This window comes from Marmota marmota, unplaced genomic scaffold, assembly GCF_001458135.2.
Source record: "Marmota marmota marmota unplaced genomic scaffold, marMar, whole genome shotgun sequence".
NCBI classification, from domain to species: Eukaryota; Metazoa; Chordata; class Mammalia; order Rodentia; family Sciuridae; genus Marmota; species Marmota marmota.
This window is the reverse complement of record NW_025999962.1, coordinates 2,366,770-2,383,204: the sequence shown is the minus strand read 5'-3', so window position 1 is coordinate 2,383,204 and position 16,435 is coordinate 2,366,770. Positions and strand designations below refer to the sequence as shown.

The window sequence follows — 16,435 nt, the reverse complement described above, 5'->3', positions numbered from 1 at the left end:
TGAAAGGTAACCTGAAACCAGTGGGCTGAGGACTGGGCCCAGAGACCAGCCCTTCCTGCCCAGCTGGCCAGCCCCAACACCCCCTCCAGCCAGGGTGCCCCGGGGCCCAGCATCCTAAGGAAGGTGTCTTCTGCAAGGCCCTGTCACTCACAATGATAACAGCTCCGATGGGCCCCGCAAAGCTCCAGATCAGACTGTCGTGGAGGGAGAGCCAGCAGAAGTCAGGGTTTCCGTAGCCCTGGGGGTCTAGGCCAACGGCCAGTCCTGGACACAGCAGGAGGGCAGAGGAGAGTGAGGGCCACACATCCAGATAGCTGCCTACACCCTGGAGCTGTGGCCAGGGACTCCGAGGGTTTCCAGAGAAGGGCCACTCAAGGGTCCCTGCACTGGCCTCCTGGGAGGAGGGGCAAGGAGCACGGAGACCCCGGCTGCAGCAGGGAGCCTGCCCAGGCTCTCTGAGCAAGACTTGTCCAGACACCACAGGCTGGCCAAGGCCAACGGGCCCAAGACAGGTGGGCAGCTTCCGAGAGCCCCAAAGGCTGGCAGTGCCTGGGGAAGGCCCTGGTGGCAGGGTCACCATGTGCAGTGAGTGGGTGGGTGAGCAGATCACAGACACGCCACATATCGCACCACACACAAGTGCACACACACAGCACGCCACGCACAACACGTCACACAGCACGCCACACACGTCACACAACACGCCACAAAACAACACGCCACACACAACATGTCACACACGCCACACACACATTTCACACACAACACACCACACACACACCACACCACACACAGGTGAACACACACATGCCACACACAACACACCACACACATATCACACATGCCACACAACACGCCACACACATCACACACAACATGTCACACATGCCACACACACAACATACCACACACAGGTGCACGCACACATGTCATACACAACATGGCACACACAACATGGCACACACACACACCACACTCAACACAGCACACACACACACGCCACACTCAACACGGCACACACACACACACCACACTGCATAGGCACACAACCCCTCACTGGCGACTGCTATACACATGGCATTCCCACATCACCTACATAGTGTCTTTCTAACCACTGGTGACAAGCTGGGCAAGGACAGCCTGTCCATGTGGCCCATCAAGATGAGTCTGGGAGCCCCTCAACACAGACCTCAGATGGGACAGAGGAACAGGGTGCCTGTGTCACCCTCACTCCAGCTGGCTTGGTCCACACCCTCCCGATGCTCTCCACACACAGATCTTAAAGACCATGTCCCCTGCTGCTCAACCCCCACCCTGGGACCTCCCACTGCGCTCAGGAGACAGACCTGGTGCTTCGGTGGCCTGCCAGGCAAGTGTGGGGCCTGCCAGCCACACTCCCTGCTGGGGTCCGACCCCGCTCCCCGCCCTCACATTCCCCACCCTCCAGTACAAGTGGCACTTGCTCCAGGATGCCCCCTGCCTGGCTCCAGGCAAGAGCAGGTCCTAGGAACACCCCACCCGGCTCTGAGCCCCTTTAGCACAGGGTCTGCCCAGGGCGGAACCTCAGGCTGCCACTCGTCACCTCCGCTCTGAGCGAGGACTCCCATTTGCCTCCTTCCTTGCCGGCGTCTGGCCTGGAAGGAGCTCTCTGCCAAGGGCAAGGAAAGGGACGCAGGCCCGCCCCTCAGGGACGTCCGCCACCGCGCAGACCTGGACATCCTGGGCCTGGCGGGCGCTGCCGTCAGCCAAGGCCTCGTCTGCCTGAGGCTCCCGGGGAATCTAGGGTCTTTCCGAGGAGACGTGAGCGTCAGAACGTGTTTTAAAGTCAGTGAGAACGTGCGCTTGGCATCTGGACCAGGTCCTGGGGCGGGAGCTCTCACAGGCACAACCCGACAGAGCTGTGGGGGAGGTGGCTTCCAAGACAGCAGGCTCTGGAAAGATCACTCGCCAGATCCCGTTTTGCAGCTCAGCGCTCTTAGGATGAAAGCCCACTCTGTCGAGTTAGGTGGCCTCTGGGCTCACCCTGCCTGGCCTCCACAGCTCTGGATGAAGGGGTCTCGTCCCAGGGGGCACCCTGGACAGAGCCGGGGGAGTCACATCAGGAGCTGCAGGCCCCGGCGGTCCTGTAGGAGCAGCGGCCGGAAGGCGCCTCAGGTGCAGACACCTGCACAGAGCCCTGGGGTCCTGCCACCCGGGGTCAGCACTTCCCACTGTGAACAGGGGAGGGCCGTGCACCAGGAAACACCCACCTCCTGACCGCGAGGAGGTGCCGCTGCTCCACGAGCATCCCCTCATCCAGCTGCTCGCCACTGACCATCGCCCCCCTCCATCCACCCACTCACCACCGACGCACCTTCCATCTAGCGGCCCACCCACCACCAACTGACCCATCCCCCCATCCCCCACCTGTCCCCACGCACCCAGTGGCAGGCATGGAATCTCCTGTTGGTGCCAGGCAGCCTCCCCTAGGTGTGCAGACTGCCTGGGAGGCCAGCAGAGACGGAGGCCCTTCCTGCCTGCTCGCAGGGCCGCTGGCCGTGGTGGGTTGGAAACCGCACTCCCACGCAGGCCGCCCTGGCAGGGCTGCTCTGGGCATGCTCACCTGTGACGATGGCCGGGATGCCCCAGCCCACCACGTAGTAGAACCTCATGGGCCCCGCGTCGATGTTGCGCACCTCCGTCAGCATGCGGTAGACATGCAGGCTCTCCACCAGCGTCCAGGCGAAGGTGCTCATGTAGCCGTAGTGCAGGAGGATGGCTACCACTGTGCAGAGGAACTGTGCAAAGAGGGCACGGGCTCAATGGGCACCCCAGCGGGCATGCTGCAGAGGTGTCCGATTCAGGGACAGCCCCACGGGGCACAGAGATTGCCAGGAGAGGTACCCGACTCAGGGCACCCACAGAAGCCAAGGCCCAATAGGCGTGGGGGGGACCAAAAGGCCACTCTGCGAATGTAGGGCTCTGTTGCGTCTGCAAAGGGAAATGGAGCTGTCTCTGTGGCCCTGCTGAGACTCACCAGGCACGCCAACGGCCCCAGGGCCTCAGGCCCCGAGATGGAATTGGGACAGAGGGAGGCATCTAGGGCCCCGCTCAAGGGACCCTCCTGGGCGTGGACCACTGCCAGGGTCCACTGGCCATGGCTCAGGGATGAAGGTTGCAGAGCACTCAGGTTTAATTTAAAGAGAAGCTAGAAATACATATTTTATGTGATGGTCCCCAAATTTTAAATATTGGTATTTAGATTTTAAAAAACACTGTGGAGCTGAGCCTGCTCAGGCTGAGGGTCCCAGACTGGGATCTTGGCCTGTACCCACCTCTGCTGACCCTACATGAGCTTCCATGGCAGAATCTATGCAGTGACCTCACATCCAAAAAGAACAAGGTCATACGTGCACAGCACACCCCAGTAGTCCCAGCTGCTGAGGAGGCAAGTTCAAGCCAGTCTCAGCAACTTAGTGAGGCCCTGTCTCAGAAAGTAAAAAGCCCTGGGGGTGTGGCTCAGTGGTAGTCACCCAGGGTTCAACCCCTAGAACCAACAAAGAAGGTCCTTATATTTTCTGTTGAAATAAGAACAGGATGAGAGGATGTGTCCTAGCTGGGCAGTGCTGTGTCTGGCCAAGGGGCAAGTGCAGGGAGAAGAAAATAGTGTCCACAAGGGGGCTAACAGACAGCATGCCTCCCCTGGGGCAGTGGGCAGTGGGGTCCAGCCCCTGGCCTGGACACAGGCAGTGGGAGGCCAGGAAGAAGCAGGATGGTATCTGAGGATACTGGGCCACAGACACCAGCACAAATGCCTTCCCACTTGTTCTAGGACAGGACTGGAAATGTGGCCCAGAGCACCTTCACATGGGCCTTCTGGGAGAACCTGCCCAGCCGGGGCTCTCAAGGCCAGCCACCTAGGAGCTGGCTGCAGGTCCCCCTCCAGGTGCCAGGAAGCCGGGCCAGTCAGCGGAAGAGGAAACTGAGTGGGACTCTGACCCCACCCTGCAGCTGAACCCTGCCCTAGCCACACCCAAGGCTTAGTCCTACCCTGGCCACACCCAAGGCTGGGCCCACCACACCACACACCACAGCTGGGGCCATACCCATAGCTGGTCCCACCCCTGGCCACACCCACAGCTGGGCCCACCCCTGGCCACACCCACAGCTGGGCCCACCCCAGATGGACTCCTCCCAGGACACACCCACAACTGAGCCCCACTCCAGGTGGCCCACCTAGCCCCCCCAGCCATATGCATAGCAGAGCTGCCCCCCACAGCTGGGTTCTTCCCTGGCTACGCCCACAGCTGAGCCCGTGCACATGCAACCTCCCAACCTCCTGGGGGCCAGCGTCTTCCCCAAAGAGACCCCTCAGCCGGCACAGGGAGCAGCCAGCACCTCATCCTGACAATGATGTGGCTGTGCTCAGGCACCACACCAGGACAGGTCCACAGAGAATAGGCCAGAGAGCCCATGGCCCGGGCCACCTGTTGCCAGGCCAGCCTCCTTGGCCAGGTGCTCTTCAGAAATCAAAGCCCGAGGTGTGGGAGGAACCCTTTCCCATTCCCTTCTGCCAAGCAGTGCACGGCAGAAGCCGGCTGAGGAGACAGGACCCAGGGTCCTGGCTGGGGACATGCCCACTGCGGGCATCAGGAAGCGGCTGCCTGGGTGGCACAAACCAAGCCATCCCACCCCGCTCATAGCCCAGTTTCCCGAGTGGAAGCGCGGCTGGCCTGGCTTAGGAGGAGGATGAGGGCGAAGAGGGCGGGCTCAGGCAGCAAGGCGCATGGAGGACAGGCTGGGCCGCCCTCCGGGGTTTGGGGAGAGGTACGCGCACAGGCACCGTGGGCGCCACTTTCCCTGGGAGCTGAACAAAGATGGCCTCATGTCCAGTAAATCACTCCAGCCGGCCAGACCTGGGAGTCAAAGGGCCTTGCCCAGAGAAGGGACTGTGACTTTACAGAAGACCTGTAAAAGTCACCCGAGGCCAAGCCCGGACCCTGCCCCCGCTTCCTCCGCATCTTCGTGCTCACAGATGCGCCGCTGCCACCAAAAAGGTCTCCTTCCAGGGGGCGGAGGAGCCAGGAAGGAGCCCCTCAGCATTTCACACCTGGTGTCTGGTGGCACGAGTGGCCGCCCCTTTCCCTCCACTAAAGCACACTGGAAGGGCTCCAAAGTATCCACATGGCTTCCTACCCAAGCCCTCCCCCGCTTAGACGCAGAAGGACCGCTGCCCGGCAAGGGCATCCTCTGGAGAGTTTAGAGTCGCTGAGTCCTGTTCCTGTTCCCTCCGGCTCCTCTCTGTGCCTACTCACCGGCCTCTGCTCCAGATTCAATTCCCCTGGCCGTCTGGGCTGGTCAACCTCCCTCCCTCAGGCTGCCCAAGGGCTCCCCAGGGCAGGCTGTGTGCATTCTTGGATGCAGACCTCAGGATGACCCAGTCCCCAGCTTACCCTGAACCCCTTTTCATGGGTGGCAACTGGTGGTCCCCCTCAGCCCCGCCCTGAACAGATGCAGCTCTTCACCCGACAGCAAGAGTGGGTGGCAGGTCATGCTGCGACCGTGTTGGCGGTGTACAGCACAAGCTGCCTGTGCAGGACTTGAGTTCAGCGACAGGAAACGCTGGGGCAGCTGGATTTTCCTCTCAGTTCTCACGAGTCACGGTTCCGCCTCGTGGGAGGTAGAACCGTGGAAGTCTCATCAACTTCCCTTGGACCCAAAGCATCAAGTCTGGCTTCCTGTAGGTGGATTCTTGACTCATTTTGCCAGGCACATAAAAATCTAGAGGGTCTCTGCCCTCCTGGTGAAGCGGCCTTTTTGTCACCAGATAGTGACCCGTTCTTCACTGCTGCTGCTGTCTACCCTCAGGCACGCAGACCTGGCCACGCGGACCCTCAGGCTACTCTGGCTGGCACTCACAGGCACGTCCTCCTTCACGGCTCCCCATCTACACATCTCCCAAGAGTCCCATGGGCGTCTCTGAATCCAACCAGACAATTCTAAGTCACTCTAAGTCAACTGCTTGCCTTTGTCAGAGGCCATCAGACCTGGCTGCAAAGAGGCCTTGCTGGCCTCGGATGTGGCCACGGGTGGAGGGGGAAAGCCCTGGCCCACCTCTGGCCAGCCCGGATGCTTCCATCTCAGCACCCCTCCCCCTGCAACTCCAGATGGCTGCCTGGGGATGTCCCTCCAGCTCTCCACCTCGTGGCCCCCAGAGTATAGGAGCATCTCCCTGGGGACTCCCAGCTGTGGGGGCCCAGCTCCAGGAGGACAGCGGGAGGGTGGGGGACGGGGCTACTCTGCCCCCTGGGGTGAGTGTGCTCCTCCCAGGTCTTCACAAAGAGCCACTTCCTGCTGGAAAGGTGAGCTGGGACCCCACTCCCCTGCCTCTCAGCGGCCTCCCTTGGGCATCCTCCAGGGTCGGTGCCCTCAGGCTGGCTGTGCAGTGCGCCTCGGTGGCCCAGCACCCTGTGCTGGCATTATCGTTGGGGCCACAAATCAAGGGAGTCCGGTTCACCCTGAAAAGACCAGTTTTCCTCAAGGGTGAAAACCCGAGGTGCAGGCAGGTGCTGGCCCCCACCTGCTTCAGCAGCTCACGTCTACGTGGTCATCCCCAGGGAACTGGCCCTCCCCAAGTCAGGGGCTCAGAGGCTTAAAGAGGGAATCAGGGTCTTGGAGAAGGTGGCCTGGTATCATCCCTGCGTCCAGCAAAAACTCACTGGCTTTGCTCATGTGGCCAGGTGCCCCCCCACAAGCTGCCACGACACCATGAACTTCCCTGACTCCTGAGTCCACACAGGCCCAGGCCCACGGAGCCCCCGGGAACCCCACAACACCTGGTGTGGATCCCACCAGCGTCTCCGCCTCCTCTCCTCCCCCATTTGCTCTTCTGGAAAGTTCCTTCTGCTTTGGTCCTCTGTATCCCCGGACCTCCCTCCCCCCAGTCCTGCTGTAGGTGTCTTGCTCACTTTGGGGAAGCCTGTGGCTTTCACCGCAAACAGGAGGCGTGAGGGGCTGGACACACTGTGTGTCCTGGACACTCTTTTTCCTCCTTTGGTGCAGGGGACTGAACCCGGGGTGCTCTACCACTGAGCCTCATCCCAAGTTTTTATTTTGAGACAGGGTCTCGCCAAGTTGCTGAGGGTCTCACTAAGTTGCCAAGAATGGCCAGAATTGCAATCCTCCTGCCTCAGCCTCTGAGCAAGGGCTGGATCTCAGCATGCGCTGCTGTCCCTGGTCTCAGGTTCTCATCAGTAGCTGCACCCTGAGTCTTCAGGCTGTGAGGTGCTCTGCCTGCTCAGCATGGGACTCTGGGACTTGGCAAATGACTGTCATTTCCTATGAGGCCACTAGTATGAACGGCCACAGGGTCAGAATGAATGTGTGCAGAGTCCTAGGCCCTTCTGATGGGGCTCCTTGGGGCACCCTTGTGGGGACGGTCCCACCCAGGGGCAAAGCGATGAGTCCACCTGGCTCAACCTGATAGTCCCAACTGCCCCCAGGACTCCCAGCCGCACTGAAAGAGCAGGAGCACCCCAGCCCCTCCTCCCTGTGTGGGCCTCTCCCCGGGAGGCTGGGAGGCTTGCCTCCAGGACGTGATGGCCCACGTGGCTCGGGTTCTCACCGGGTTCTCAGTCTGGTTGATCCCGACCACGAAGACCAGCTGGGAGCAGAAGATGGCCCCGATGAGGTTCTTGTGGATGCTGTGCAGGTTGGAGCGCAGTGTCCGGACCAGGGTGAGCAGGATGAAGGCCACCAGCAGGGCTGCCAGGGACAAGGACACGGCGGCATAGGTGATGATCTTCAGGGGCAGGACCTCCCCGTGCTGCGGGTGGGTTGGTTAAAGCAGGAGATGGTGAGGTTGGCTCTCACTGAGTTTTGTGTGACAGAGGCCAACAACGTGATCCGTCACCAAATTAGCAGAGACTGGCAGGAACCATGTGGCTATGACCTGGCTCTCGGGTGGCACAGGTGGAACAAAACCCAGTGGTTAATCTGGAATGAGGACCAACTGTGGAGGGCAGTGGAGATGGCCACACAGCCACGGGCACACACCGCGCCTCGGACTGCACCCTTCAATGGTCACATGATGGAGACGCTCGGCCTGCCCACCCGAATCCGGAGCCACAGAGGCCTTCTGGAGGGACACGGTGCCCGAGGACACGCGGTCGGGCGGTGGGGGCTCCATGGCCTCCTGTGCTCTGTTTTATTTTACACTGTCACAGATTCACTCCTCTGCTCAAACGTCTCTCCCTCTTCACAAGAAGCTGGAGGAGTTGGAATAACACGTGAAGGACCCGTGGCTTTCCTGGGGTCCGTTGTGTGGGAGGGGCGCTCACAAACCTGCCACGTGCCCTATTCCACACCAGGCCTAGATCCAGCCCACGAGGCACGGCCAGCACCGTCCTCATCCCAACAGACGGGAAAACTAGTGTCGAGAGGCCACTCAGCTGGCCGGGTGGGACTCCAGGTGCCAGGGACTTGGGCCAACAAGAGCTCCAGTCACACGGGCAGGGCCTTCCTTCCTGGGACCCTACCTGCCCCTCAGTGTGAAGCCTTCTGTGAGGTAGGAGTGAAGGGACCCCTGGTCTATGCCACGCAGATGTCTCCACAGTGGCTCATGTCAGACTGACCCGCGTCACCTCCAGATGGCTTACCACTCATCTCTTGTGGTCAATGAATGTGTCTTTTGTAAAAAATGTGGAAAATACACACAGCAGGGGTTTACCACCTAGCCATTTCCCACTGTGTGCTTCCTGGGCATCTGCACAGTGTGACTCCTGCCCAGGACACAGGTTCCGGGTTGCCTTAGCCTCCCGGTGTCCAGCACCTCCTGGACATGAGCAGGCTGTCTGGCAGGGTCCTGGGAAGCCAGCACGGGCAGGCCAGGAGGACAAGCACTCAGGGGACTGGGCCCAGAGATGCTCCTTCGAGGCTCCGAGTGCCTGGAGTCCTGGAGCCTACAGCACCCGACTCCCCTGGGGGCCAGGGGTCTTCAGAGATCTGTGGCTCTGCGGCACCCTGGGCACAGGAGCCCCTGACCACTCCCATCGCATTCTTCTACCTCAGCTTCATCTGAGTGCTGCCCAGCCTCCTGGCCACAGGAACCTCACCCCTATCTCAAGACCTCGGTGATCAGCCTCCGGCTGGCCCTGGTGCACCTGCTTGGAAGTGCTGCCTGCCACGGAGGTGGGTGCCGGGAGAGGGCGCAGACGCCCTGGGGGCCGGGCCGCAGCTTCGCCTGCACAGCACACGAAAGCCACTCTCCTGGGCACCTGCCACCTGGCTCACACCTCCACGAAGGTGCAGAAGCCTGAGCCCCAGGACACCAGAATGGCCTTGGCAGGGACAACGGGCTGGCTCCTGGGCCACGTCCCCGCCCTGAGCAGGTGACAGGTGAGGCCACCCCGGCCTCTGCCTCGAGTTCTTGGATGCCAGTGTCCCACGCTGCCCAGGCTGGCCTCGGGCCACCTCCCTGCCTTGGAAAGGAGGCCAGGACAGGTCCTCCCAGCCTGCCCTGCCCAGGGCCCCTCTGCCCTACCACCGCCCCACGATGTGTGGCTCACATTCTCAGGGTGCTTAAGACGTCGGAGGCCAAAGATTATCCGCCTGTCACTGAGGACCTGACCCCTTGGTCCTTGGGGCCGGTGTATGTGGCCCGCAGTGACACCCGCGTGGGACATGCCAGCCTCGCTGTCTTGCCCGTCTTTCAAAGTAGAGGCAGAAACACTGTCTAACAGAAGGCTGGGACCTGCTCTGAAGGGAGGTGACATTCTGGGGACCTCTGAGTCTGAGCTTAGGGTCCACTGCTTCAGGTCAGGTGTTCAACCTGGGCTCTTCAGAACCCTTTAGGTGGGGGGGTGGGGCACCCCAGATTCGGGCTCATGGGCCGCAGGGCTTGCTCACAGCGCTGAGGAGGAAGCGTGGTCTGGGGGCTCAGCCACTTCCTGGGGCCCGTGGGGCGCACTTGCTGGTGGGGCGGTGGCTGTGGGATGCCCACCTCGCGCCTGGAGATGTCCATGAGCACCGCGCAGCTCGCAGCCCGGCTGCACTGGCACACCACGTGGGTCCGGTTCCTGGACAGGAGCTCGCAGCCCTTGGCCGACCAGCCTCCAGTCCCACCGATGCTGCAGAGAAAGGGGACCAAGGGGTGAGACGGTCCCCGAAACCGTGACACGGCCAAGGCGCGGCAGCCTTCCCTGACCCTGGCCAGCTGGACCCTGCCGGTGGGAGTGGGCCGCGCAGAGCAGCCCTGCGTGCTGTGTCCCATGACCTCACCGGTGGCCTCTGCCGTGTCCCCTGCCCCCTCACTGCACGGCCTGTGGCTAGGACAACAGCTGTGCTGCCCCTGACACCACGGAGCACTCGTCCCCTGGTGGCCGCCGCCTCTCACTAGCACCTCTCCAGATCGAATGGTCCACGTCACAGCAGAGAAACCCCAAGGAGCCTCGCGTCCGCTGTGCGCCTGACGCCAGAAGCGCCTCCGTGGCACCATGGCCACTTGCCCCCCGCAGGCCTGAGTCCTGGCCATCTCAGAACTCACTCCTAACGTCGGCCGCACTTTCCTCGGCAGGTTGCACCGTGTTTTACGGGGCTGCCTGGAAGTCAGGGCCCTGTTACTCCTCCCGTTTCAGGACGGGGAGCCCCAGATAACAAGCTGTTCTGGGCCCTGCCCCCAATGCTGGGAAAGTCACGTAACCTCTCTGATCCCAAATTTACTCATCTGTGAAATGGGCCGTGACCGTCGGTGCGCTTGCCAAGGGCACTCAGATCTGGGGATAAAGGAGCCACATAAAGCAGGGGCAGATCACTAGAGCCAGATAGCTAATTGCCAGGATCCAAACGAGGGACCAAGGCCAGACGCCATGCCCAGCAGCCGCGGGCCAAGGCCAGATGCCATCGCCTCCCACTGGGTGCAGGCCCCTCCGCCGTCTCCTCTGAGAGCCAGACAGGCCGGGGGCGGCTTGGCGAGTGTGTGGAAAGTGCAGGCGCGTGAGCTCTCGCTGCCAAGCCGGACGTGTGCCCCACAGGAGCCCGCTTGCTCAGCAGGGCCTGCACCCGGCACGGCCCCGTGGTGGCCGCCCACTCAATCCAGAGGACCCACACCACGGGAGGTGGCCATGTCACGGAGGAGCTCCTAGGTGCGCAGCTGGGGCCTCGCTTCCCGCATGAGGGCGGGCCTGGGGCTTGGCTCTCTGGCAGCCCCCAGCTCTCCCGGTGGAGAGGCGACCACCATCACGGTGCAGATGGCACTGAACCTGGTGAGGGGAGCGTTCCTGCGCACACCGGTCCCACCAGTGTCCCCCCACTCCAAGACAGCACCACTGAGCAGGAACTAGAGGAGAAAAAGCCAGCCTCCCCGACAGAGCTCAAAACCTCAAGGCCAGGGGAGGAAGACGGGCCTCAGAGCCAGTCTCGAGTGAGCAGGGGCAAAGGCGCAGCCCCACGTCTCCCCAGCACGCGGGGGCTTCTCCTGGCTCCTGTGGGTGCTCATGCACACAGGGTGCCTGACAGCCTCCTAAACCTGCTGCGGGGGTGGGGCGCCGAGCTGGCCAAAGGCCAGGGACCCCTGGGGAAGGTGCCACAGCTGGGGCGCCTGGGCCTGGCCCGAGACCCATCGCCCTGTGTGCTCAGAACTCGCCCTGTGTGCTCAGAACTCGCCCTCTAGGCTCAGCCGCACAGGCCTGGGCACTGGTGTCGGTCGGCACCTCTGAAGTCCCACAGCGGGCAGCCCGCCTCTGCCTCAGGCCCCTGGGGGGACCCCGTGTGCCTGGCTGTGAGTCTGCATCTGAGTCTCCTGGTGTGTCTGCATGTGAGTCTCCTGGTATGTCTGCATGTGTGTCTGCGTGTGCGTCTTCATGTGTGTCTCCGTATGTCTGCATGTGAGTCTCCTGGTGTGTCTGCGTGTGTCTACGCGTGTCTGCATGTGAGTCTCTGTGTGTGTCTGCGTGTGTTTACGTGTGACTCTGCATGTGTGTCTCCATGTGAGTCTGCATGTGTGTCTCTGTGTGTCTGCGTGTGTCTGCATGTGTGTCTCTGTGTGTCTCCATGTGTCTCCGTGTGTCTGTGTGTGTCTGCGTGTGTGTCTGCGTGTGTGTCTGCATGTGTGTCTGCGTGTTTGTGTGTGTATCTGCGTGTGTGTCTGCGTGTGTGTCTGCGTGTGCGTCTCCATGTGTGTCTGAGTGTGTCTGCGTGTGTCTGTGTGAGGAGGCTCCAACACCCCCGCAGGCAGCACGGGGGGAGGAGCTCCTGGCCACCAAGGCCAGAAGACGGTCCAGGAGTCCTGCCTTGGCTGGGCCTCAGGGTGTCTGCAGCAGGAGGTGGCTGTCCCCGGCCCTAGAGTGGCACTTACTCCAGAGAGTGGTTCCAGAACACACAGACGGGCTTGGTTCGCTCCTCCGTCTCCAACAGGGCGAACTGCACCAGGACTGGCCTCTCCAGGGGGCGGGACAGTGGGGCCCCCTCACTGTGAAGCATGACGCTCACCACCGGCGTGTTGATGACCGGCCGGTTTGGCAGCCTGTGGCAGAGGAGCGAGACCAGGGGACAACAGTGAGGAGGCCACATCCCTTTAAAAGAGTATGAATGCCAGGGGACACGGGTCAGACGAGCAAGGAGTCATGGTCCCTGGGCACACACAGTGGCCCTGTTCTCAGGCACAGGAGACGCGTCACCTCCGGGCCACACGGGGGCTTCAGAAATTGACAAACGAACAGAAAATTCATGTACAAAGATGTCAACGGCCCAGCTGGAGCAAGGGAGGGCCAGGAGCCCAGGGCAGGCCCTGGTCAAGTGACTAAGCCCACGGCACCTCCTCATCCAGTCACCAGGGGATGTGACTATGAGGTCCACAGAACCAGGGGGTATCTGGGAAATGACCTTGGGGTTGGAAAGTATAACCTTGGTGGACACCCTTAGTCAGACTTGAGGCCCCTGAGGTGGAAGACACATTGTGAGGCTAGTACTGGCCAAGTGACCCTTGGTGCTGATGGCAGGGGGCAGTGAGCCGAGGCTCCGACGCCACAGCCCCAGGTGAGGGGTGGGGCAGGGCAGACCCACGGAGGCACAAAGTGGGGTACACTCTGAGGCACATCTGGGCACAAGGGCCAGGACAAGCCAAGGTGAAGGTCATAATGTCCCAGCATGCAGTGCCCATCTGGCTGGCCCAGACCTCTGGGCCAGGACAGCACGGGGCGAGGTCCCGGTCTTTGGCGAGGTCATGGTGTGAGACTGTTACGATGACAAAGGTGATCAGGATTCGGACTTGTGGACCCCGGGGGAGCAGGCCCGCCCCAGGCCCGGGACCCCGCAGAAGCAGGCCCTCCCCAGGCCCGGGACCCCGCAGAAGCAGGCCCGCCCCAGGCCCAGGACCCCACAGAAGCAGGCCCTCCCCAAGCCCGGGACCCTGGGGGAAGAGCCCGCCCCAGCCCCAATCCCTGGCCTCACCGGAGGCTGCGGCGGTCAGGGTCGTAGTGCTCAGGCAGGAGCTGGCCCAAGGTCCGGTAGATGATGACCAGGGCGACAGCAAACTGGCTGGGATCCTCTGGGTGTCTCCGGCGCCTGCTGACGTGGCCCTCCCTCTCAGTCCCAGGCCCCGGTGGCATCGTTGGCAGCGTGGCCCTCCAGGCTGGCCTCACGACGGGGCCTTCTGCAACGTGAGCATGAAGCTGAGGCCATGCACCTGTGTCCCCACCATGTCCTTCCACCTCTGCACGGTGCTCCTCGGAAAGCAAACACAGGGTGACCCCAGTGACTCCGGAGGCCGAGAGGGGAGCATGGCCAGCCCGAAGCCAGCCTGGCAACTTAGCGAGACCCTGTCTCAGGAGGGAAATCAGAAGGTCTGGGGCGTGGCTCAGCGGCAGAGCGCCCCTGGGTTCCCCCCTCAGAGTCCCTCCAAAGCCCTGGTGAAGACGACGACTTCCACATCAGGTACGCTGCACCGCAGAGGCCAAAGAGCAACAGAAGTCGTGTGATGGTCAGCTGATGTCCGTCCCCCACCTGCTCCTTGTCCCCACCCAGGGCCACCCTAGGGAGCCTTGGGAGGACATGGACATGTGCCTGTGTGGGTTCCGCCCCAGGCTTTATCTCAGGCCTGTGTGGGCGTCCAGCTGCACGTGAGGCGGGCATGCGAGAGGCCACATGCCAGCTGCATTGGGTAGCAGGCGACGTCTTGCCTCCAGCAGGGGACGAGGGCATCAAGCTTGGCAGAGCACGGCTACCTCGCCCCTGCATGTTACCTAGGTCCCGTGAGAAGGGAGCACAGCTGCCCTTGGGGCTGATGGCAGCGAGTGGCCGCCGCCCTGGATGGTCAGTGGGGACAGTAGGAATGCCCAGGCTGCAGTTTCACCTTTTTTCTCGGGAGGTTTGAAGACGTCGGCTGGGAAGGACACCGAGGACTCCAGCTCCCTGGGGAACTCATCCTGAATGTCTTCGAACCGCGGCACCCGGGCACCCGTGAAGTTGAACTTGTCGAAGACGTCAACTGCAAGAACTGGGGACAGTTTCCTCACTCACACACAATGCCAGGCCTTCCTGAGCCTGCCTTCATCGTGCCCACGACCGTCCTGCCCACGGTGACCGGCGCCTTCAGAAGAGCCCACTTGTACCTCCCTGCCTCCGTTCAGCCTGCTGAGCTGGCAGCAGAGCACCTGAGGTGACACGAGAAGGGGGAGACGATGCCACTCGAGGTGGCACCCAGCACCGTCTCACACACCTCTGGGTGGGCAAGCCGGCCGTGCTGGCCAAGCAGTGCAGCCCCCAGCCCCACACGCAGATCCTGCCACTCCCTGCAGCCCTCCGGGTGGCAGACAGGCCACAGGACAGAGACGGAACTGGAACCCTGACCCCGAGGGAGCCTGGGCTGGCATCGCCCGAGCCTCTCTGCCTGAGGACGGCCTGCAGGGCCCTGGTGAGCTCGAGGCCGTCCGACTGTCCCTCTGCTGGGCCGGTGACACCGCTCTGCACGCATGGGCCTCCCAAGTGATCCCATCCAAGCCAACACTCCCCACGAGGGCAGTGTCCCTCTGGCTACCTGCAGGAGCGAGGGCCAGGCTGGGCGGGCACACTGGGCCTCGGGAGGGGAGAGCCCAGAACATGACCAGGGGACAGCCTGTGGCTGGCAGGGCTCTGCGGGGTCAGACGTGCTGCCGGCCTACACAGGGTGGGCCTGCGCTGTCCGGGGTGGGAACCGGCTGTTCCACCCTGCAGCTCTCTCTGCCTGAAAACCACCCTGTGAAACTCCAGCCCCAGGTCACGTGTCCCCATGCTCAGGGTGCTGAGGCCACGAGGTGCTGGTCCTGAGACCGCTTGGCTCTGGCCAGGACAGCCTGTGCCCCTGCCTCTGCCCTGAGACTGCCCATCTGTGCCAAGTCTAGAGGGCTCTGCTGCCCAGGCAGGGTGCACTGCAGGGAGCCCGGGCACCCACGCCTTCCTGCAGGCTCACACCTGGACCCAAAGACCACAGGGCAGCACCTCCACCCGTCGACCCCCGTGCTGGCCCAGCCTCTGGAGCACCGTGTGTTTCTGCAGATTGTCCAAAGGCCCTTGACCACGGGCAACTTCTCCCACTGACCACTGGGAGACGGAGGCCAGGGTCACTGGCTCTCTCTTCTAGAGAGGCCAGGCTGGGCGGTGACCCACAGCCTTGCCCCAGGACTCGGCTCCGAGGACACCTGGGCGTCCTGGGGCCCCACCCTCGGGGGTGCTGCCCTGCAGCCCTTACTCATGTTGGCGGTGACGATGACAAAGGGCCGCAGGTAGGTCCTCCTCAGATTGCGGGCCACGTTGCTGAAGTAGGCTTCGAAGTGCTGCAGCAGCCGCGCGGCGCCACCCTCTGCCCGCTGGATCTGCTCCCACGCAGCCCTGGTGGCCGGGGCCAGGAGGGCACTGCCCGTGTGCACAACATCCTGGCCACACAGACGCCATGCTCAGTCTCGCTATGGAGTCCGGCCGTGCGGCTAGAAGGCCATTGGCACCAGGCCAGTGTCGGGGAGGTGGCCTTGGAGGCCAGAGGCCATCAGGAGGCGCCCTGCCAGGGCTCCACCATGTGCCCTGAGACGCTGACGGGGGAGATGTGCTGGGACCCCTGGACCCCCGGGGAGGGCAGGCAGCAGGACCCCCAGGCTCGGCTGAGCAGGAGCGTGATGGGCCCTCAAATGTGTGGCCAGGGCTCAGCCCGAGACAGGAACCAGGAAGGAATAAAATACGAAGAAAAGCTCCTCTGGCCCAAGTCCCCAGGCCAGGCTCCAATCACCACGAGGGGCCTCGCTGGGCCCCCAGTGCTGTGCATGGCTGGGGGTGGGGTAGACGGGTCCCTGGGGGCACAGGATGGGGCCTGGAGAGGAGCCAGGGGCAGCTTGGAACACTCCAGAGTGGCTCACAAGCACGGAGACAGAGGGGCACCTCCCCGGTCACCCCAGCAGACGCGGGGCAGGAGGGGCTCTGCAGGAGGTGCCCG

The 16,435-nt window shown here is 62.6% G+C and overlaps 1 protein-coding gene across 1 annotated transcript in view; it reads right to left on the bottom strand.

Moving 5' to 3' along the window:
- Celsr1 (cadherin EGF LAG seven-pass G-type receptor 1) overlaps positions 1–16,435 on the bottom strand; it is a gene marked incomplete at its 5' end in the record, with an annotated part of 118,999 nt that overhangs the window by 6,105 nt on the left and 96,459 nt on the right. The window contains 8 exons of the mRNA XM_048802972.1: positions 152–264; positions 2,603–2,777; positions 7,604–7,804; positions 9,980–10,106; positions 12,332–12,499; positions 13,426–13,627; positions 14,327–14,470; positions 15,701–15,884. Of these exons, the coding sequence (XP_048658929.1) occupies positions 152–264; positions 2,603–2,777; positions 7,604–7,804; positions 9,980–10,106; positions 12,332–12,499; positions 13,426–13,627; positions 14,327–14,470; positions 15,701–15,884 (1,314 nt within the window). The remainder of the gene's footprint in view (positions 1–151; positions 265–2,602; positions 2,778–7,603; positions 7,805–9,979; positions 10,107–12,331; positions 12,500–13,425; positions 13,628–14,326; positions 14,471–15,700; positions 15,885–16,435) is intronic.